General features: G+C 35.1%; 1 protein-coding gene across 2 annotated transcripts in view; it reads left to right on the forward strand.

Annotated features, from left to right (window-relative positions):
- The first annotated feature begins 7,794 nt into the window (after positions 1-7,794).
- The window catches only part of ASZ1 (ankyrin repeat, SAM and basic leucine zipper domain containing 1), a 51,806-nt gene continuing 34,622 nt past the window's right edge, over positions 7,795-24,978 (forward strand). The window contains exons 1-4 of one of the 2 annotated variants that reach the window (XM_032483626.1): positions 7,795-7,933; positions 8,319-8,418; positions 12,033-12,155; positions 14,049-14,160. In XM_032483626.1, coding sequence (XP_032339517.1) covers positions 7,829-7,933; positions 8,319-8,418; positions 12,033-12,155; positions 14,049-14,160 — 440 coding nt within the window. In that variant the 5' untranslated portion in view covers positions 7,795-7,828. Of the gene's footprint in view, positions 7,934-8,318; positions 8,419-10,009; positions 10,081-12,032; positions 12,156-14,048; positions 14,161-24,978 lie in introns of those variants that run through there. The other variant, XM_032483628.1, reaches the window with a different exon arrangement.

The following is a 24,978-nucleotide window of genomic DNA, read 5'->3' on the forward strand; positions in this document are numbered from 1 at the left end:
TAGGGACAGCCTAAATTTGAGCAATATTTATTTCTCGGATACTGCTGGTTCCTTGCCCTCTTTGTTTTACCAGTCTCCTGTCATCAGTGAAGCAAGCAGAACACTGTGGTCATTAACAAAGAGAGTAGGTGGTTTTCTGACCCACTCCAGGAAGTCACATGGGGGAATTCCTAAATCTTTTCAGACAAAATCAAATTATCCATTTCTGATCTGGCCAGGAATGAAGCTTGTGATTAATCTGTACATGAATTAAGCTTTATTCTGAATCTGATTTACAAGTCAGATGAAATCTGCTTTGGAAAAGAGTGCTTCCGAGACACTGTGAGAGTGAAACACCTGGGAAAAGCAACTATCCCTGCAGGGAGAATGCGCTTCTGTGGCATCACAGTTTCCCAGTTCAACTCAGCCTCCAGAGCCAGAGAGCCTGTTGTGAATTCTGGTCATTCCACCTAGCAGCTGTATGATCTTGGGCTGTTTACTGAAGCTTTCTGTATTTCAGTTTTCTCAGTAAAATGCAGGTAAATAATAGCACTTAACTCAAAAAGTTATAGTGAAGATTACATGAATTCATAGCTATAAGGTGCCTAGAGAAGTGTCAGGGCACAGAGAAGTTCTACATAAGTGTGAGAAAGTAATGACTAAAAGCATGGATTTCAGATCTAACTGTTTCCTGCATTTGAATTCCAGCCCCTCCAAGGTAGGTGACCTTGGGCAGGCGACTTTACCTATCTATGTCTCCATTTCCCCATCTGTAAAAGTGAGATCACATTTACCTCAATAGGGTTGTTTAAGTATTAAGTGACTTAATATAGGTAAAGCCCTGAGAACAGTGACTGGCATATAGGAAGCACTATAAAATGAATTTAGTAAGTATCATTATTTGCTGTTATTAGCTTAGGTTATACTTCAGGGCAAGATTTTTGAGACTGATCTCTTTTCAAGTCTCCTGCTTCTTTGATCAGTATTTCTCAGGCTCCTTTACTGCTTCCTTTCTTTTGGTGGCCTTCTAAAAGAACAGTCATTCTATGAGGATATATTTCTGGCCCTTTGATATCTTCATCCTATCCATTCTCCCTTGGCAATATCATTGCTTTAATATGTCTATTATCACCTCTTAAGAAGAGGTTTCTAAAGCTGAACCATAGTCCAGGACTCTGAGGGACACTCTAGACCTTATCTGGACGTGGATAGTCCTCAGACATTTCAGACTGTCTCTGGGCAAAACAAAAAGTATTTCCATTTCCTCAAAAATTTTTCCTCTTGTAATGTTTTTGTCACATTAGCTTAGACTCCTCTCTCCCTGTCCTTCATGTAGTCACCAAATTCTATTGATTCTAATTCACAATTAATTTTGAATGCATCCTTTTCTATCTTTCCTGCCACTTCTCCAGTTCACAATTACATCAGTCTTTTAATGGGTCCTGTCACCTCTTGAAATCATCTTCTGAAATCAATACCACACCTTATTTATCATAAAAAGGAATGAAGTACAGATATATGCTACACTGAGGATCTTGAAAACACTATGCTAAGTGATATATACGGTGTACTGGGTTGAATAGTGATTCCTCCCAAAATTCGTGTTCACCCAAAACCTGTGAATTTGACCTTGTTTGGAAATAAAGTCTTTGCAGATATAATCAAGTTAAGATGAGGTCATACTGAGTTAGGGTGAGCCCTAAATCCAACATGACTGATGTCCTTACAAGAAGAGGGGAATTTAGATACACAGACACTCAGAGACATAGACGCAAAGAGAATACCTTGTAAACACAGATGCAGAGATTAAAGTGATGCATCTACTAGTCAAAGCATGCCAAGGATTGCTAGCAACCACCCAGCAGCTATAAGGAAGCAAAGAAGGATCCTCCTCTAGAGCCTCCTAAGGGAACATGGTGCTGTTGACATTTTGATTTCACTTTAACCACCAGAATGGTCAGAGATTAAATTTCTGTTGTTATAATCCACTCAATTTGTGGTAATTTGTTGTGGTAATCCTAGGAAATTAATAGATATAGTATGGATATACCACATTTTGTTTATCCATTCATCAATTGAAGGACTTTTGGGTTGTTTTCACTTTTTGGCTAACTGTAATAATGCCCCCATGAACATCTGTGTACATCTATGATCCATTTTGAGTTAATTTTTGAAAAGATACGAAGTTTTTTTTTAACCTATGGATATTCAGTTGATCCAGCATCATTTACTGAAGACAATCCTTCCTCCACTGAATTGCTCTTGCACCCTGATCAAAAACCGTTTGGCCTTACTTGTAGGGATCTACTTCTAGATTCTCTGTTCTGTTCTATCAATCTTTGTGTCTATCCATTCTCCAATACAGCACAGTGCTGATCACTGTAGCTACACAAGCCTTAAAATCAAGTAGACTAATCCCCCCTACTTTATTCTTTTTTCTCAGAATAGTTTTGGCTACCTAGTCCCTTTGCCTTTCCACATAATTTCAGAACAATCCATGTACTGTAATAGTCTGTTCAGTCTGCTTTAACAGAATACCACAGACTGGGTAGGTTAAAATAACAGAAATTTTATTTCTGGAGGCTGGGAAGTCTAAGACCAAGGCGCCAACAGATTTAGTGTCTGGGGAGAGCTCACTACCTGGTTCACAGGGCATCTTCTTGTTGTGTACTCACATGGTGGAAAGGGCAAGGGAGCTCTCTGGAGTCTCTTTCATAACAGCACTAATCCCATTTGACGTAATCATCTCCCAAAGGCCCCACCTCCAAATACCACCATTTTCGGGATTACATTTCAACATATGAATTTCAAGGAGGGGAGCAGAGGACACAAACATTTTGTGTCTATCATCTATATTTACAAAAAAATCTAACTGGATAAGACCTGAAGTTTTAAAAATCACTTTGATACCAAAGCCAGACAAAGATACTACCAAAAAAGAAAACTATAGGGCAATATCATTGATGAATATAGATGCAAAAATCCTCAATAAAATATTAGCAAACAGAATCCAAAAACACATAAAAAAAAGATTATACATCATGATCAAGTTGGTTCATCCCAGGGACACAAGGATGGTTCAACATACACAAATCAAACAATGTGATACACCACATCAACATAAAAAGGGACAAAAATCACATGATCATCTCAATAGATGTATAAAAAGCATTTGATAAAATTTAACACCAATTTATGGTAAAAGCTCTAACCTAAGTGGCTATAGAGGGAACATATCTCAACATAATAAAAGCTTTTTATGACAAACCTATAGCCAGCATAATACTCAATGGTGAAAAGTTGAAAGCCTTCTCACTAAAAACCACAAGACAAGGATGCCCACTCTCACCACTTCTATTCAACATAATATTGGAAGTCCTGGTCATAGTAATTAGACATGAACAAGAAATAAAAGGGATCCAAATTGAAAATAAGAGGTAAAATTATTAATCTATGTGGATGACATGATACTATATATAGAAAACCCTAAAGGCTCCACACAAAAACTATTAGAGCTGATAAAAGACTTTGGCAAGGTAGCAGGAAACAAGATTAACATACAGAAATCAGTGGCATTTCTTTACACTAACAAAGAAATATCAGAAAAGGAAAATAAAGAAACAATCCCTTTTAAAATTGCATCCAAAAAAATAAAATACTTAGGAATAAATCTGACCAAGGAAGTGAAAGACTTATACATGGAGAACTACAAAACATTGACTAAGGAAATTAAAGATGATCTAAAGAACTGGAAAGATATCCCATGTTCTTGGTTTAGAAGAATTAATATTGTTAAAATGGCCATACTACCCAAAGCAATCTACAAGTTTAATGAAATCCTTATCAAATTACCCAGGACACTTTTCATAGAACTAGAATGAACAATTCTAAAATTTATAATGGAATCACAAAAGACCTAGAATTGCCAAAACAATACTGAAGAAACCAAATGAAGCTAGAGGAATAACCCTCCCAGACTTCAGAAATTACTACAGAGCAACAGTAATCAAAATAGCATGGTTTGGTACAAAAAACAGACATATGGATCAGTGGAACAGAACAGAGAGCCCAGAAATAAACCCACAGACTTTTGGTCAATTAATCTTTGACAAAAGAGGCAAAAACATACAATGGAGTAAAGACAGTCTCTTCAGCAAATGGTGCTGGGAAAACTGGACAGCTGCATGTAAATAAATGAAGTTAGAATACCCCTTCACACCACACATAAAAATAAACTCAAAATGGCTTAAAAACTTAAACATAAGATAAGACACTACAAATCTCTTAGAAGAAAATATAGGCAAAACATTATCTAACATAAATCTTAGCAATGTTCTAAAGGCAGTCTACCCAGGCAATAGAAATAAAAGAAAAATAAACAAATAGGATCTAATTAAACTCATAAGCTTTTGCACAGCAAAGGAAACCATAAGCAAAACAAAAAGACAACCTATGGAATGGGAGAAAATATTTGCAAAAGATGAGACTGACAAGGGCTTAATTTCCATAACATATAAACAGTTCATACAACTTAATAATAAAAAAACAAACAACCCAATCCAAAAATGGGCAGAAGACCTAAACAAGCAATTCTCCAATGAAGACATACAAATGGCCAATAGGCACATGAAAAATGCTCAATATCACTAATTATTAGAAAAATGCAAATCAAAACTACAATAAGGTATCACCTCACATCAATCAGAATGGTCAGCATTCAAAGTACACAAATGATAAATGCTGGAGAGGCTGTGGAGAAGAGGGAACCCTCCTACACTGTTGGTGGGAATGTAGTTTGGTGCAGCTGTTATGGAAAATAGTATGGCAATTCCTCAAAAAAACTAAAAATAGACTTACCATATGATCCAGCAATCCCATTCCTGGGCATATATCCAGAGGGAACCTTAATTCAAAAAGACACATCACCCTAATGTTCATAGCAGCACTATTTACAATAGCCAAGACTTGGGAAGAACCTAAATGTCCATCAACAGATGATTGAATAAAGAAGCTGTGGTATATTTATACAATGGAATTCTACTCAGCCATAATAAATAATAAAATAATGCCATTTGCAGCAACATGGATGGACATGGAGGTTGTCATTCTAAGTGAAGAAAGCCAGTAAGAGAAAGAAAAATACCATCTGATATCACTTATGTGTGGAATCTAAAAGAATGACAAATGAACTTATTTACAAAATAGAAACAGACTCACAGACATAGAAAACAAACTTATGGTCACCAGAGGGGGAAGGGAGTAGGAAGGGACAAACTGAGAGTTCAAGATTTGCGATACTAAGTACTATATACAAAATAGATAAACAACAAGTTCATACTGTATAGCAGCACAGGGAACTATATTCAGTATCTTGTAGTAACCTATAATGAAAAGGAATATGAAAATGAATATATGTATGTAGATTTATGACTGAACTATTATGCTGTACACCAGAAATTGATACAACATTGTAAACTGACTACCTCAATAAAGAGTAAACATATATGAAGATTAATAAGTTCACAGAATTCACAGATAGCTCCCAAATTTATGTCTCCAAGACCAGCCTTTCTCCTGAGCTCCATGGTTGAACATCCAACTACCTACTTGACAGCTACATTTGAATATTTGATTTTGAATATGTTAATTTGGGGTGTTCATTTCATCTTCAAGTTTTTCCTCTGGTCTTCCTCCAGCTTAGTAAATGGCACCACTACTTATCAGATGCTCCAACTGAAAACCTTCTCCACAAAAGAGTTTGAGTCTCTTAAATACAAATATATATACATATATACACACACACACACACACACGCCCCAGAACACATCTTTTATCAGTTTAAAAATATTTCAGCGTTCAATTGCTCTTAGAGTAAAATCCAAAATCCTTACTTTAGGCTGACAGGTCCTCTCATCACGAAGCTCCAGCTTCGGGCCTTTCTGGTCTAAGCAGGGCGAGGACAAGATAATGTGAGACACCTAGAATGTAAAATATAAGAATTTACAGGTCCCTGAGAGTGTGTTAAATTTTACCCCCTACAGTCTTCACCTTCCCCACCCCAGTTCCGGGCCTGTGTGCAAACTTTTTCCTGCCTTAGGGCCTTGGTACTAACCATCTCCTCCATCAAGAAAGCTCTGCTCTCCCACTTTTTATGACTGGCTCCTTCTTGTCATTCATTACCCTGCTTAGGTCAACTACCCTATAATAAAAAAACAATAATAAGAATGGTAGCTAAGATTTATTTACCTTTTACTTTGGCTCTATTCTAAGACCATTACTTTATTTAATCCTCCAAACAACCCTATATGGTGTTACTATCGTAATCTCCATTTTACAGATTAGGGTATTGATGCAGAAAAGGCTAAGTAAATTGCCCAATAGCATATAGCTACTGGTAGTAAGTGACTGGCCAGGAAACAACCTAAGTGGTTTGACTCCAGAAACCAAGCACTTGTTTATTTCCTTTGGGTAACCTACAATCTGCAATAGTCCTGTTTGTTTACTTGCTTATTGACTTTCTTCACTAAAATGCAAGTTCTATGAAACAACTTGGTTTGATGTTGTCTCCCCAAACTTAGTTGCATCTGGCTATGCTCAATGATCCATAGCATTTATAAAGAAATACAGGCCTGGCTCCCAAATAACCGAACTACTTACAAATACTTACCTGTGAAAACCTCTGAAGTAAACAATTTCAAAATCTTACATCAAAGACTCTTTAAGAAAAAAAATTGCAAAATTTTCTAAGAATGGTGCATGGCTATCTTTATTTATTTATTTACTTACTTACTTACTTACATGGAGAGGTAATTAAGTTTATTTAGTTAGCTTTTTGATTGAGGTACTGGGGAACTCTGGACCTCGCACATGCTAAGCATGCGCTCTACCGCTTCAGCTATACCCTCCCCCCATGGCTACCTTTTTTTAAAGTTATCTTTAGGTACATACATATGCCCAGTTTCTTGATGGGTCTACTTTTTTTTGTGACGGTAAAATAATCACTGTGTTACCAATATTTTACCTATAAGTTACATGCAGAAAAGTGAGCTTGGGCTTTTGCCTGGAATTCTTTTTATTATTTACCCTCTGAAAGTTTAAACCATTTCTTCTTCCCAGCTCTCCTGATCCAGTGTCTCCCCAGCTCCTCCCTTTTCTCGACTATTTCCTTTCGAGCATCTACACTATCTACCTGGGAAAGTGTTTCCATCTTCTTAAGTTTCTAACTCTATGATGAGATCACACGGAATTTAAAGGAAGACTTCTCCTTGCTCCTTTCAGCTCCCATTTGCCTGCTGGCTTCATGAACGTATGGGTGATGCTCCTCAGGGATGTGTTCTGGCCAACAGCACTGGCCATGGAGCACATGTTTTGACAGTGGATTTGGCGGAGGGCCGGGGCTGGGGGTAGGGGGTAGGGCAGGTGATGGAGACGGGAGTGAAAGCCTAGTATTGTGTGACATTTAAACCTCTATTCTGCTCCTGCCACGGCTGAGGCAATACTTAAAGAGTAAGAACTTCATCATTTAGCAAATACCCTAAAAAGAATGAAGGGTAAGGTCCTGAAAGGAACTGGAAGCACTGGCCAGGAGGTCAGCCTGCCTGCCCCGACAGACGCGCCAGTTTTCCTCTACCGCAGCCTCGGGGATAGTGGACGTGGGCCAGGGTGCTGCGCGCAGTCACGCGCCTGCGCCCGAAGGCCCAAGACCGCAGCGCTCTCGCGTCGCGCCTTCCCGCGCAGCCCTTCCCGCGCAGCCCTTCCCGCGTCGCCCTACACGCTCCGCAGTGCGCAGGCGCCGAGGGAGCAGGCGGGCTGACATGCAGCCAGTGCGGCGGGGAGCGGCCTAGCAGGCATGGCGGCGGGTCCGCTACGCGGTCTGGCAGTGGCCGGAGGAGGCGAGAGCAGCGAGAGCGAGGACGACGGCTGGGAGATTGGGTATCTCGACCAGGCAGTTCAGGTAGCACCTGTCTTGACCGCACCTGGATCGGCCTCCCCTGACCACGAAACCTCTTAACTTCCTTGCCTTACGTTTCCCTAACTTTTTTTTCCAGTGGAATTACAGGCTTTTGAACTCCCGACAAACTTGCAAAGTTTCTGTTTCCCTACTGTGCTTCCCATCAAATGCGCTTCTTTAGGTTGTCGATGTAATTCTTCACTTGGGTTTGGATCCATTCTCTTTAAAGATAATTTTAGTTACGAATTAATCGCAAACTTTGTATGTTGCCATCTCTCCACCCCCACCTCCCATATATACCCAAAACCAATCATTATTGTTTCCTGATTCAGCGGAAATGAAAATATATGTAACGAGATTTTTTTTTTTTAACTTTCTGCTGTTTTAGAAATTGAAAAGACCGTTACCCGTTGAAGAAAAGAATGAAACATTTAAGAAAGCATTGACCACGGGAGATACTTCATTGGTGGAGGAGCTCCTAGATTCTGGTGAGAGTTAAGGGATAGTTTCGCGGTAACATAGTTGTCTTGGTTCATAAGGATTCCTTATTTTAAAAATTTGAGTTGCTTTTCTAATGGAAGCTTAATGAATGGTAGTGTATCAAGTGTCCTACATCTTACTTGACTCTGAATTCTCTCTGCCTTATTTTCTTCATCAACCCACAAATTTGGAATGTCACCCAGTATCCTTCCATCAGCTCTTCCACCTCCTTCAGAAGGTCTGTTCTGACTAATCTTACCCGACTTTGATAATTCTTACTTTTCTCAGCATTTACTTGGCTGTATTTATTATTATGTGTATCTCAAGGATTGTTTCTAGTTATGTACATTTTAGTTATGTTCTTTGCCTGTGTTGGTTGTGTGTGTGTGTGTGTGTGTGAATGAGGACTGAAGTAGGAATTAATATCTGGATACCTCTTACAGCCTTCTGCCTACTCAGTGTGGTTCCTTGGGAAAGTCATTTAAACTTCTAGAGCATCAATTCCCTTATGTAAAATATCATGGGCCCCATGACATTTTTCTGTTTGTCAAATTAGATATTATTTTTTTGAATTCCCTTTACAAGGAAATGTGAGTTGTTGATAATGACTGAAATTATCCAAAGGAGTAACAGGCATTTACCATCTACTTGTAAATCCAAAACATTCACACATAAAACCATATATAGCAAAATGGTTTTTTCTATGCTAGAGATACTGCATGGTTTAGCGGAAAGTCAGTCATTTTAGAAATAGTACATTTCTGGGTTTAATTACCAACCCTGCCACTTGATAACTCTGTGATCTTGACCAAGTTTGGAAACTCGTAAGCTTCAAGTTTCCCCTTTTTAAAACCAGGATGCATTATATCAAAGGGTTAAAATGAGAGAATACATAAAGGCCTTAGGGCATATAGGCATTATATAAATATTAGCTGTTGTAACAAATAAGAAGGATCATATGACTTTGTGGACAGTGGCACTTGAGTTCATAATTGAAGAATTAAGTTGAATAAAATTTGAATAATTGAAGGAGGTCTAATACTAGGATATGGACACACGTGGGAGTGTGCATAAAGTTGGGTGGGATGGAATAGGCAGAAATTCGTTTTTAGAAAAGAGAGTTTGCCTTGGGAGTAGTGGGACTAGATGCAATGAAATGGTGGAGGCTCTTGAAGGATTAGGACTTGAAAAGAGCCCACTGGTAAGGTAAATATTTAGTCAATCTTTAAAATTTTAAGTACAAAAAATGTTTAAGGTCGTTTTTAAAAGCCAGTAACAAATAAATAGGTATAAGCAGAAAAATACCTTTGTCTCCACTTTTCACCCCTCTATTACTCCTGAAGTCTCTCACAAGTAATTCCTGTTTTAGCATTTCTTGGTTTCCTTCTAGATGTCATTATTTAACACGTTTAAAAGTATTTTTAATTGTGTGCCTTTCAAAGTCATTCTTATTTTGGATACATATTTCTGCACCAGTTGAGAAGCTGAATAAAAAATGAAAGCTCCTTTTAAGTCAGCCAGTTTTAATGGCTCAAAGAGGTCTCCAGTTTTTACTTTTCAGCTGTGCACTAAAGCTTTCTGTTCTTTTTAAATTATTAGACATTTTCGGCATTCAAAAAGGATGGAGACTTATCTTTTTCCCACTGGAGATTACCATTCTTCTACACTTGGTATTTATAATTCCTATGAACATCTTTATATTTCTATTATATATGCATTTACCCCAAAACAATATAGTGTTATTCTGAATGTTTTTGAGCTCTGTATGTATATTGTCAATCTTTCTAAACTTACCTTTTTTTTACACTATGCTTAGAACATAATATGTGCTTAATAATTTATTTTTTTGAGTTTAGAGGTGATGATAGTTAAGAACTTTTTGTACTGAAATGCTACATGTGCTCATCTGTATCTTCACACCATTTCCTTTTTACTCTTGCTGTCATATTTTGAGCAGTAATGTCAACAGGGAAAGGATAATGAGGAAAAAAAATGATCTTTTCTCTGATCTCATTCATACGCTTTCAGTTGCAGCAGTTTAGAAAAGAAAATTCGTTAAAGACAAGTTGGGCCATCAGTATATGTATGTACTAAGTTTTATGTTGTTTTCTCCTGGTAATTATCATGCACCTTGTATCAATTAAAGTTAGTTTGGGAATTTGATGTAAATAATCTTTCAACAACTTAGTGTTCCTACAGAAAAAACCAAGTCCTCCCGAACAAGTTTGCATTTTTTCAGTGATACGACCTTCATTTTTGCAGATGGAACATTTTATATCCAGAGACTATAAAACCTGTAAATTATTAGGTGTTAAAGGCAAGCCTGTCTATGTTCAGTGGTTTTCACATACAAGTTCTCCTTCTTCAAAACAGAAAACATTCTGTTTTCTCTCTTGTCTTAAAATTAGCTGATATTTCTTAGGTTGAAGGGAGAGTTTGCCACTTAAATCTTGATCTCTTTATAGCAAATGCTTTACATAAATCTAATAGGTTGTGTTCACTGCCTCACTGTAATCTTGTCCTTGAACCTTTTCTCCTATGCTCCTCCCCAGTCTTAGATCCAAATCTGGATCAGTTCAACCTTTTTTTTCTGTTTTATGTGACCAAACCAATCAGTGCTATTGGGGAAAATCAGATCACTTGAAGGATTTGTACCATTCATGATTTGAGGATTTGAAGGTCAGCTGGCTTTTGGCCTTTCTTAACAATTATTATCTATTCCTTCCTGTCCCAGTCTGGATGGTAGCTATCTAAAACTTGATCCTACTCCTCAGGGCTAATGTCTCATCTGTGCCTCTCCTTATTCTAGCTCACTGTTTCATTCATTTGTTCAAAGCAGAACTTGATGGTTATTTTCTGTTTGTCCTTTTCCAACACGCCTCTTCCTCAAATAATTTTAAATTCTGATAACCCTGCTTTCAAAATGTCTTTTTGTATTCCTTCTTCACTTTCTTCACTGCCCTTGCACTGACTTTTGTGTGGACTCATAACCAGTTCTCCCTCCCTCCTGTCCCACTCTCAGCAGTGGCACCTATATTGTCTTTATAATTCAGATATAATAATGTAGATCTTTGGATCACAAAGTGCAGTCTACATTTCTTAACAGAGCTTTCATAATCTAACCCTAACCTACCTTTTTAGCCTCATGATTGGCCAGTCATGCAAGTTTTGTGTTGGGAAAGAAGTTAAGGGAGTTTTAATAAGGAATCTATTTGGTATTTGCCACCATAGAGATGTATGATGATATTCTCACTAAAAATATATTTTACCTCTGTGAAACTGTTTTCAACTACCTTAGAGAGTAAAAGGTAGCATGTAAGAACCTGTTCTAATACAGATATTTATAGATTATATGATAAAACATTTGTCAGATCTGGTCTCCTGGAACATAATGAAACTGAAGTGAACTATAGTGAACTACAGTGAAACTGAAATTAGCTATTTTATCAAAGTCTGTATACAACTATTTTCTATTTTTCTGAAGCCATTATTATCAAGAAATTCCCTGCCATTATGAAGTACATGGTGTATGTTGCTTGGTGTGGTATTTTAAGCATATTAAGTTGACAATGATTTTTTTTTAATGGATGAGGTTTTTAAAGGCTTGTTTTTATGTTGACAGGAATCAGTGTAGATTCCAGCTTCCTGTATGGCTGGACTCCCCTTATGTATGCTGCTAGCGTTTCCAATGTGGAGCTGGTCCGGGTCCTTTTGGACAGAGGAGCTAATGCAAGCTTTGTTAAGGGTAAGATGTTTTAAATGCTTAAAATATGTGAAAATTTAGTTTGTATATTTCTCTGTTTAGAAGCCTAATTATATTCTGTTTGAGGGTGGTGATATGTAGTTTCCATGGTCTGTTTTCATACATTCACTTTAAAATAAACCTTTGTCTTTGAAAAAAATAATAATAAGGGTAAGTTGTTTGAGGTAACTTAACTGATTATGTTTGCTGAGATTTTCTTGATTCCCAAGCAGCTATTATGCAAAGTGAAAAAAAGCAGTTTTCTAAGAAAAAAAAAAACCTTCCTATTAATTTTATTATATAAATAACACATAAAACGAAATTAGAAACCATAGATACTTCAAAGAAGTCTCTTTCTAGAGAGGTAGATTCCATTTATGTCATTGTTATATCTGGTTATGTTATTTACTACATATCTTTAACTTCTATGCTAGAAAGTTTGGTTATTTTTAAGGCAAAAATGCATTGAATGAAAACGTCAAAAATCTGATAATTTAGTTGCTTGAAAATCAATCTTTGGAATTTACAACTCAACTGTGAATTGTATCACTTAAAATTGTTTCAAAAATATTTATTAAATCCAGTTGTTTCTGTGTTTGTTACTAAATAATTTCTACCAGTAGTGCTTTAGTTCCTTTTGAAGAATTAGAGTATATGTGCAAATTCTTAATTATTCTATTGAATTACTGATTATTTTTAACATTTCTAATAGATAATTAAATTCATTTCATAATTCAGGTATAGGTTTCACTTTAGAATTAATTTACATATTAATTTTGTACTACACTAGATATTTGTAAAGCCATTTCTATTCTGTTTTCTCATTTATATATTTTATATAAATTCCTGTCTTATCTAGTTATATGTTTAATTTGCTGCTGTGATAGGTTTTTCTTTTTTATTATGTCATTTAAAAATATTATCAATGAAAGCTATACTTAGGAATGAGATTTTTGAAAGTGTATAAGATATTCTGCTCAAAAAATGGATTAATAGTTTTTTCTCTGCTTCTTTTAATCAGAAGAATACCTTATAGTTATAAAATACTCTTATCTCTTTCCCAGCATGTTCACATAGATTCTTTTATGTATCCCACAATGGCCCCAGTCACGTAGAGGGCAGACATTAGCTTCTTATCTATAAATTAGGTCTACTAAGATATCACTGAAGTCAGTTTATGAGTGGCAGAACTGGGACCAGAATCTATATTTCTATGTTTAGTCAGTATTGAACCACTAAATAAACCATGGCTGCATGACCTATTTTTAATTCCCCGTTTCTTACTTGGGAATTGTATTTTGTTTTGTTTTGTTTTTTAATTTTCTCTGATCTCTGTTGATGCCGGAGGAGCCAAGGGAAGAAGAGTTTTAGGAAATGGGATGAGCTGAGAGGTCAAGTAGAAAAGGCCTAAAAAGAAACCAATAGATGTGGCAGTTAGGACGTCTTAAGTAGGATGGTTTGGGCATAAGCCAGGTTTGTGTGAGATGTCAAATGAGTGAGAAGTAAAGAAGTGAATCAGAGAATATCAATCATTGTTTCTTAGCCATGTGGTCAAGTTGAATTTTGATCAACCAAAAACTATTCAACTCTAGGCAGTATCTCTGCACAGAGTCCATGTTCTGAACCACTTTTCTGTTCTCTTGAAGAAATGAGACTAGGGAAAAGAAGTTAAGAAATGAGTTGTAGATATACTTTGGAAATTAAGACAGTTCATTCCTGATCTCATTTTTGGGGGAAGGAAGACAAAATTATCTGCTAAGAACAAGAGATATGGGAATAGGTTATAGAATTCTAAGAATGCAGTAAATAATTAGAATCTTTTGAATGGTGAAAGAAGTCAATTAGCTACACTCTGTGATGTGTATGGGGTTTTCCTCACTTTTCTTTTCACTATAGATAAGCAGACTATTTTGATAACTGCATGTTCTGCTCGTGGCTCTGAAGAACAGATTTTGAAGTGTGTAGAGCTGCTACTTTCAAGAAATGCTGATCCAAATGTTGCTTGTAGGTAAGAAGCTTAGTATTTGTTTAAAAATGATGAAGATACTTTTCTTTGATTATCAGCCTGTTAAAGATTTAACAGCATGTGGGTTTTTTTTTTAAATCATGAGCAATGTGTGTTTACTTGGCCATGTAGCTGATAAATGAAAATACGTCATAACATCATGGTTACTATTGTATAAGATTATCAGAGGAAGCACTTATCATCAAAGTAGTCTTGCAACTTTTAATTTTTAGAGGAATTTCCTAAGAAGTTTAAATGACAAGGAAAGTGGGATAAAAAATTGTATCATTTTCCTTTGAATTACACACTCAAAAGAATATGATGATTGAGCTATAATAGAATACTAAGCCTCTTTGCTTAGTATTCTTTCTATGTAACACTAGAAATTGTTTCCCCACTAAACAATTTTACACAAACAATAAGCATTCCAGAATAATATACCAATTAAGGCTTTTCCTAAGGCTTTTCCAATTAACTATCCATTTTCCTGAGACTTTTCCAATTAACTATGTTATAGCATGTATTAATAGTGTCTAGATACATAGAAGATGAGATATATCTTGCATCTGTTAAATTTTCAGTAATTTAAAAAAATGATTCAGATTGCTTAAAATTTCTATCATTGACTTCCTTCTTGTCTGGCTTCATCTTCCTGTTAAATCTCTTTCTCCTTTGTTTAACCTTCAAAATGAAGAAAATGGGAAGTAGCCCATCCAACAGAAATATGTCTACTGTGAACAGAATTATTATTTATAATTCATTAATTCAAATAATAATGGTCTAATGCCTGATATATAGAAATAACTAGGCTTGACTCTGGAAGGTTTTTGTTTTCTAGTTTAGCTTAGTTTCTTGACCTGTACAGCCTTGGGAGGTACTATACAGCTTTAGATGATTCCCAGATATTTTCTGACATGCAGAGATTTTGATTTAATAGAATGGTTCAAGCAGGATCTGTTTGGTTCCCCAGTGGATAGCTGGCAATGTCTGGAGACAGTTTTTGATTGTCACATCTGGGAGATGCTACTGGCATCTAATGGGTGGAGGCCAGGGATGCTACTAAACATCCTGCCGTACATAGGACAACCCCTCAAAACAAAGAATTGCCCATCCTAGAATGTCAGAAGTGCCAAGGTTGAAAAATCTAGTGTGAGAAAAGTTAAAGCTTATAGAGTGGATAATCAGTAATAAGAATTTAAAAAGAACTGGGAAAGAAACACCTGTAGATTCCTAGAAAATCAATTTTGTCATTTGTAGTATAATCCCTAGTTAGGTATAACTTTTGAATCTGATTGTACCTTGGAATTGGGAACTCCAGGATACCTTGCTGAAGTAAACTTCAACAGGTGTTATAATTTTGATTTTGTATTTTCAGAAGTGGCTTATGATAGGACTTGCCTCTCTGGATTAATTGGAAGATTATTTTTTGTTGGTGCTCTTCAATTTTTTTAACTACATCTACAGATAATATAGATATTGAAGACTTTTACCTTCCCAGTCATTTGCTATCTTGTAAACAATCTGAAAGAGAAGTCAAGTAAGCTAGTGTTATAAATTCTATTCTGTTTCCTTAAGAAATAGGTGTCCTTTAGATACATGGGAAATATTTGGGAAAGAAACATATTTCACTTGAATTAAAATAATACCAGGTTAGCATCTCAAGCTAAAACTATAAGGCAGCTACACAATTTCAAAACTGAAAACCTTAGAAAAGTTAATGAATTTGATAGAATATAAGATTTAGATTGGTATGTACTCAACTAAAATAAATAGAGAATTTTACAGCATGGCTGAAGAAAAGAGCAGTCTGCATCTAATTAACAAATGTGAGAAAATACCTGAAAAAACAAACTATTCAACTGCTTTTATTTTAATGCTCAAAGCATAAAGCAATAAAATGATTGAATTGTGTTTTCTTGCAGAAAATGAAGTTCTTGATAGAGCTAAAAAGAGAGTAAGTCGTGGCAAGCAATGTTTGAGGCTTCAAATTTTATAAGGATAGCGTTAATGGACACGTAGGGATAGCACGCTGGCAGTCTGAAAGAAACAATCTCAGGACACAGGAGAGAGCCATGAGATTTGGGGGAATTTTATACATAATTCATTAGCAGGGGCAAAAACTGAAACCTATTAGAAGATTGAGAGTTTGAGGTGCATGTAAAAATGCCAGAACATACAAGGGATACGTGAAGGAACTACTATTCAGATGTAAAAGAAAAAAACATGTTTAAATGAATTTACCCTCAAGAGATTGACGTAGCCTCTTGTTGAACAGTTCTTGTGATGAGAAAAATTACCTCTCAAGAAAAAGAGCATGGGGAAAAGAGTCAGCTGTGAAACGCAAATGGATAGTTTTTGTGAAAGCTTGATGGTTATATATGTGCCAATTGCGAAGGACGTTGACTTGTAACTACTTTTTTTTAAACTAGAATTAAATCAGTAGTCATGCTTCATAAAGTGAAAGTAATAGAAAAGTCTTAAGAGATCACCTTCTAAGCTAGAAGACAAGTAGCAGTTTCGATGTATGAAGTAGCATCATAACCCTTCTGTGTTCTATGGACATAACTCAAAAGACGGGGTATTTGTTTATCATATGGAAAAAAGAAAAAGAGGGTTTACCTGTTTTAGAAGCAGGAAGATAATTATAGGTCCTATAATGGAAGTAAATCACTTAAATCAAATATACCACTTGGTTCTGTTTGCACTAAAAGTGAATAGAAGAATAAAAATTATGAGGAAACTACTGAATTTCCTATACTTAATTAATTAGAGGTCTTGCTGAACGGTTTGGAGGAAGCTCTTTCATAGTTTAAAATTTTTTTATTGTGTATAATTTATGTACCATGAAGTATTCAGATTTTCATTGTACAGTTGGATCAGTTTTGACAAATGCATACATTCGTATAACTCACACCCCAAGACAGAACATTTCTGTCATCCAAAAATGTTCCTTCATGCCATTCCTCAGGGCTCTGGAACTTATTTCTATCACTATTATCTTCTGCTATTCTAAAATGCTATATAAATATAATGATACAGAATTTTTATGTATGTCTGATTTTTTTCACTCAGGATGATTTTTTAAGATTCATCCATGTTTTGTGTATCAAAAATGTGTTACTTTTTATTGCTGAGTAGTTTTCCATTGTATGGATATTTTGTACTGATTTAAAGAGGTGTGACAGAGTCTTTATGGTCTGACAAAAATAACTGACCCAATAAGGCAGAACAGTGATTGGCTTGGAAATTAAAAGAAAAGACAGAGCAGTATATTAATAAGCTGTAAAATTGTTAGAATACTTGAGTAGGCAGATTTGAAAGCATGTTATGGCTTGCTCTGTGCTAAGGCAGCATTGAGTGCTGACAACATAGTGCTTGTTTCTCTGTCCCTAGGGCTCCTGGTACTAAGTCCAAGCACTTCTGGCCAGTCCCTTAGCTTGTCTTCCACAGTGTTTTTCATTTCACTTTCTTGAATCCTCTCCAGATTCCTGTGTCTTTTCCTCTAAAGTTTTCATAAAACTATTAAGTCCTGCCTGCCCCCTTTCCTCCCTCCCCCAACCCTCTTTTCTCTTTTCTTTAAATTTTTTTATTGTCGTAAAATGTCTGTAACGTGAAATTTGCCAATTTAACCATTTTTAGGTGTACAATTTAGTGTATTTTTTACTGTAAACTTTTGCCCCAGGTGTCTGAGGCTTGAAGTCTTTTTGAGCAATGCTCACTTTTCTAGCCTGAGTTCTGAGTTAAGCTAAAAGTCTTGTGTCAGTTCTCCATATAGCTGTGACTGTCTGCTTCTTTGTTTTACCTACTGAATGCTTATTGGTGTTTGTTGTTTGATTTGCTTCAGCAAGTCATTTGTATATGTGTGCTGAACATCAGTATCACTAATTGCTCTTAACATCGTTTTAAGCTTTTCTTTTACTTCTCTAGTCATTCTAGTTCATTGTTATGGTGAACATTTAATAATACTCAGATTTATTAGATAAGGATTATTTAAAAGAGCAACTCTCATCTGCTTTGAAGTTTTATGTTGTTCACAAATTTTTTATGTAAGTAGGCTTTTCAAATCTGTTAATACATTTGATTCCTAGATGTTCATGTATTTTGGCTAAATTTCCTTAGTTTCTTCCAACATTTCTCTGTTTCATCTTGAAAATAGCTAATGAAAAAAATCCATTTAATGTCGTAGGTATCATTAAGGTATCTCCATCTGCCATGTCAAGCATTATGACAAGCTTCTTCTAAATTTTGGGTGCCTCAATTTTGGAGAAGCCTCATCCATTATCCCTACAAATATGACCTCTGCCCTGTTCTTTCCTCTCTTTCTGGGTCTCTGATTGTCTATCTGTTAGACCTTCTCACTGTATCCACAAAGTCTGTCTTCTTTATTATCCATCTTTTTCTTTCACTGTACCACATTGTGGATAATAGCATCTAATCTGCCTTCTAGGTCACTTAGTCTCCCTTCACTTGCTTCTAATGTATTGTTAAACTCATCAATTGAGTTCATAATTTCAGTTACTTTTTTTATTTCTAGAAATTCTGTTTGATTCTTTTTAAAATAGGCAGTGTTACTTTTTATAGCTTTTTCTCCCTCAAAATATTTTCAAACTCTAAATCAAAACTTCTTTAATATGGTAAACATACAGTCTGGATGTAACAGTTATAGTATCTGAGATCTTTGTGGGTTTGTTTCTGTTAGCAGTAGTATCTCATGCTTCTTACTCATGATGAGGTGCTAGTCACTAGATATTAAAACTTACTTGTAGAAATAATATGAGGCTACAGTGATCCAGCAGAGAGGGTTTTGTGTATTTCTTAAAGGTGCCTAGGGCACTATCAGTCCAGGACTCATGTAATCTAAGTTCAGGAGCTGAAGTTTCCTGAACCATTTTGCTGGTATAAACCTAAACAGCTGATTTATTTCTCGTTCATCCTTACCCTGAAGGTGTAGCCCTTAGAATCTCAGCTTAATGTCTCTTGAGTATGGCTTAGTAAACTCTACTTTGTATAGACCTAGTGCTTTGAATTTTGTTTCTTCAAGTTCAAAGCCACGGCTCAATTTTGCATTGGGTTCTGATGAACTAGCAAATGCCCTCAAGGCAAAAGCAACCATCACTGCTAAGTTTATTTACCTCTTTGGTTTTGCCATCTAGATTTTGGTTCAGTAGTTCTTTGATATCTTTTTAGTTCTTCAGTCTTTAAGAAATTTAACATTTTTTTCATCTAGCTATTTTAAATGCCTTCACAATTTTGATCCAAAGTTTACCATTACTGGAAGTAGAAGTTGGCATCTTCTAAATTTTTAACTTTTTTATTTATATATCTTCTGTTATCTCTCGTTATATTCCATGCAGATTTTTTTTATCTTGTTGAAAACAGCATTGATTTATTATTTAATGATCAGTTAAATATTAGTACATATAGATCTACCTTATTGTCTTACTATTTTGTCTTAATTTTAAAAATTCCTTTTATTTTCTCTCCTGTGGAGCTAATGGGGGAAAAAAACTGACAACTTGAAAGCCATTTTTAAATTGACACAAATCATATTTTATATTTCTCTTGGATCGTGCCACTGACAATACCTAGTGTACTGTGTCTTGCAAATACAGGAATTTAATATTTATTTATTCTGGCTTTAGAATTTGTTTCTGGGATTAGGCTTTTTGTTTGGTTTTTAAATGAAACATTTATGCAGTGTTTTCTGTATACAGGCACTGTGTTAATTGCTCTTAAATATATCGTGTAACATAATCCGTACTACTCAATGGTAGATGGTATGTTATTTTTAAAAAACAGAAGTTGGCACTCAAGTATTTAAGCCTTTGAATGTAGCAAAGGTTTGATAAGGGAATTTATGAGTTTAATATGAACCATTGGAATGTTATTTATATTCCCCATCTTGTCTATGTTTAGGATTTTTCAACATAGCCAGTTTAAACAGCATATCTTTTCTGATTGTGGCAGAAACATGTGTTAAATTGCCTTATATTTTGGGGTTTTTTCCTCTTTGCCTAATTATTTAGGTTCTTAAATTTTTATTTAAAAAGTCCACAAGTCACAAAGAGAAGTATGTGAATAGAAAAATATTACCGCTTTAATTCAGCGTAATCATATTTAGCTCTGAAAACAAGGTTGCCTGTAACTAAATTAATTGGAACTTGGCAGTTGTGGCATCATATGGACTTATCATACCTTATTTCTTATATTGATAATGCAGTAACAGATGATATTAGAAATTATTATAGTCGAAAAGGTCCATATTAGACTACTAGGAGACAGGATAAAATTTGAAATTCTCTTCAATCTAGACTTAAATTTGCAGTTGACATTTTCTTACTGGAATAATAATAAGCCTTTAAATATATATATATATAATTAACATTTCTCTTTTTAGAAACAGTATGCTAAAACACTTTCTTATGTTAAAAAAGATATATTTTCTTTACATTTAAAAGGCAGTTTTCCTGGCAGAGGAATTTGTATATTCAGATTGCTTAATCATGAGATAAGGGTTTTGTAAAATGATATGGCATTTTAATTTCAGTAGATGTTTTATTACCATTGATAAGACAGCACACATTAACTATGTCCAAGGTTTTGACGTAATCATGTGCTTGTTAACTTGCTGAATGTTATTACCTGTTTTAATAAATAGGAAATACTCTGGGAAAAATGCTGCTTTCTTTATCACAATGTAAATTTAGTTGTAAATGTCACTGGAATAGTTTGGTAGATTGAGGTGTAATTTTCGATTACAGTATTAACTTGTTTTCCAGTAATGATGTGACATATCTTTGCTCAGAAAACACAGGCTGAAGTCACAAAAATATTTTCAGAAAATAAATTTTAAATAGCTTATTTAGAAAACATTACTAGAAATGGTTATTTTGTGATTTTTTCTTTTTTAAAAAAATAGATTGGCTGTCCATAGCCTACGCTTATCTTTCTATTTACTTATCTTTTCTTTATCTGCATGTAGGAGCTGATCTTATCTTTGTCATCAGTTTCACGTGTATGCAAACTGTGACAGATACCTTAGTGTTTACCTTGCATAGATAAGGCAAGCATTAATACTGCTATTAAATGTAGAAATCTGCTTGGTCCCTGTGAAAGCACAGAATGGAGAGGATAGAGGTGAGAAAAGCTAGATGATGAAAGCCCTTGACATAAAACACATGCTCAGAAACCAAGACTTTAAAAAAAAAAAAAAAAAAACTGAAACAAAAAACTTTTAATTTCTGACTTTGTCTTATTTGTGTCTGGCACCAGTGGTAAATTGTGTGCTGCCTGCTAAAGCTTCTACCTGAAGAGACCCATGCCATTTCTTCTATTTAATTGTGGCCACAAGGTCATATCTAAGTTCAAGGGAGTGAGGAAGTACAGTCTTAACTGTGTTCACAGAAGGTGAGTCAGCAATATTGGGTGGACAGCCCTGATGATTTACCATGTCACCCTAAATGTATTTTCTTCATGGCCACAATTCCTTTTTACTGTATGCTTAAAGCAGTAGTTAATTTTGAATTTTGAACATGAATCTGTACCAAGAAAAATTGGTATTTATCTCAAACTTTTCCTTTCCCTTTTATATATAATTTGCCTTAATTTGCTCTTTCTTTGTAATGTCTCTTAGATTTATTGCACTTTTGATACTTATCCCACCTTAGAGGTGACTTTAATAGTGTCCTAATTGATATTTATGACTGCACTAGTTCTGTGCTTTAGTCAGGCCTATATGCTGTTACCTGTAGAACATTCTTGCTTTTGTCTGTTAGGTGAACTCTAAAACTCTCCATAATTTGACACTACCTTATTCTTGCTACACTCTAATGTCTAACTTTTATTTCATTTATACAGTTTCAATGATGTTCCTCACATACATAGTCATTCCTCCTATGTATTTGCTTTGTTATTCTTCAATTTGGAATATCCTCTTCTCCCCTCCTGTACATTCAAATTATGCCTTCAAGGGCCACATTAATTGTCTATTAAGCTTCTTTATGTTATTACAACCCACAAGAGTGCTTTTGGTTCATAAGCTGTGATTTTGGGGTTGGTAATTATCTTGTTTAGCACATTTTTACACATCTCATACATCTCATATTTTGTTCTCTCATTGTTTCATGTATCAAAGTCTTGATTTTATTGTAGGCCCCTTGACTACCATGGCACCATATGTATTTTTCAACTTCTTCATAATTCTTTCATGTGGTATTTATCAAATTTGTGTTGAATTTAATAGATTTGATATAGAATGATCATTTGTCTAGTTGATTTATAAAACTTAACTGAAACATATCACTTGTAAAATAACTATTAATCCATTTATACCATAGAAAGTGTGAAGCATGACTTATTCTTTTAGAAATCTTAGAGGTTCAGTTTCTTCTGTCATTGGGAGATATGATACCTAGCTAGCTAGCAGGATGGCTGTGAAAATTAAAACAACATAATGAATATGAAAGTACTTATCATGCTGCAATTTCATGGTACTGGTGCTTACCAAATGCTACGTTTACTTTAATTGGTAACATTTCAGGTGCTATGCTATGAGAGCTGTGATTTCTAAACTGCTCATTTCTGATTGATTTATAAAACCAGACTAATAAGTATATTGCTACTTTTCTTCAAACATTATCATTTTAATAAACTATATTAAATGCATAAGTATATTAATTATTATCTGTTGCTGTGACTGAACATTAAAAATGATTATTTATTTCAATATGAAAAAAATCTGGATTGTTATTGTGGTGGGTCAGGAATAAACGAGTGTTGGGATATGGAAAGAATGGATATAAGCCATCCTTTCTGGTAGCTTAGCAAGAGAGAGAGAGGAGATAAAGGATGTTGTCTAAGTGGGAATGTCAAGTACATTATTGACTTAAACAGTCTTTCAGTTCTGTTCTAACTGCTAAAATAATGAATTTTTAAAGTTAATCTAGAGGTTGCCTAACACTCCTCAAAAAGATTACCCAGGTAGTGAATATAATTATTTCAAATGCTTTGTAATTAGAAATTATAATCCATTTTCTTCAGAAGTTTCTCTTTGAACTTTGGTATTGATTAGGCTTAGGTCACAAGATACATTTTCACAAAAAATAATTTGAAATAAAAACCAACCGTATTTCATTTATTATGACACACTCTCCCCACATTAGCATCTCTGAAATTGGTATGCCTCCTAAAATTAAGAATGTCTTAGATCCAGTGGAATATAGTAATTTGTTACCTATTTTAGTAGTTTTGTCTTAGTTTGTACATTTTGTATTCAGGATATGTCCAGTGGTACTGGAAGTCCTGGGAGAACTGAACAGAATGAAAAAAGAACATTTTAAACTTTCTCTCATGACTTCATAACTTTCAAAACTTAAAATTTTCTTCTAACTGAAATATACTCTATTTCAGCATTTTCCCACCAGAATACATTACTTTTGATGTATCATTGGTCTGTGTTAAGGATTTCAGAAGGATGATTACTAGTGCAAGTTAAGCATAAAATATAAAGAATTGATATATTTTCCATTATACTACCTTGTATATGCATATAGATGATATTTTCATTAATAGAAAGCATAGTGCTACACTCCCTTACACCATACACAAAAATAAACTCAAAATGGATCAAAGACTTAAATATAAGACAAGATACAATAAACCTCCTAGAAGAAAATATAGGCAAAACATTATCTCACATACATCTCAAAAATATTCTCCTAGGGCAGTCTACCCAAGCAATAGAAATAAAAGCAAGCATAAACAAATGGGACCTAATTAAAACTTACAAGCTTCTGCACAGCAAAGGAAACCATAAGTAAAACAAAAAGACAACCTACGGAATGGGAGAAAATTTTTGCAAATGATGAAACCGATAAAGGTTTGATCTCCAGAATATATAAGCAGCTCATATGACTTAATAAGGAAAAAACAAACAACCCAATCCAAAAATGGGCAGAAAACCTAAACAAGCAATTCTTCAAAGAAGAAATACAAATGATCAATAGGCACATGAAAAAATGCTCAATATCACTAATTATCAGAGAAATGCAAATCAAAACTACAATCAGGTGTCACCTCACACCAGTCAGAATGGCCATCATTCAAAAGTCCACAAATGACAAATGCTGGAGAGTCTGTGGAGAAGATGGAACCCTCCTACACTGCTGGTGGGAATGCAGTCTGGTGCAGCCACTGTGGAAAACAGTATGGAGATTCCTCAAAAGACTAGGAATACACACTTACCATATGACTCAGGAATCCCAATCCTGGGCATATATCCAGAAGTAACCCTACTTCAAAAAGACACCTGCACCCCAGTGTTCACAACAGCACTGTTTACAATAGCCAAGACATGGAAACAGCCTAAATGTCCATCAACAGATGACTGGATAAAGAAGATGTGGTATATTTATACAATGGAATACTATTCAGCCATAAAAATGACAACATAACACCATTTGTAGCAACGTGGATGCTCCTGGAGAATGTCATTCTAAGTGAAGTAAGCCAAAAAGAGAAAGAAAAGTACCATATGAGATCGCTCATATGTGGAATCTTAAAAAAAAAAAAAAGAAAAAAACATAAATACAAAACAGAAACAGACTAATAGACATAGAATACAAACTTGTGGTTGCCAAGGGGTAGAGGGGTGGGAAGGGACAGACTAAGAGTTCAAAATTTGCAGATACTGACAGGCATATGCAGAATAGATAAACAAGATTATACTGTATAGCACAGGGAAATATATAGAAGATCTTGTGGTAGCTCACAGTGAAAGAAAAAGTGACAATGAATATATGTATGTTCATGTATAACTGAAAA

Source organism: Camelus ferus, chromosome 7 (genome assembly GCF_009834535.1).
Source record: "Camelus ferus isolate YT-003-E chromosome 7, BCGSAC_Cfer_1.0, whole genome shotgun sequence".
NCBI lineage: Eukaryota > Metazoa > Chordata > Mammalia > Artiodactyla > Camelidae > Camelus > Camelus ferus.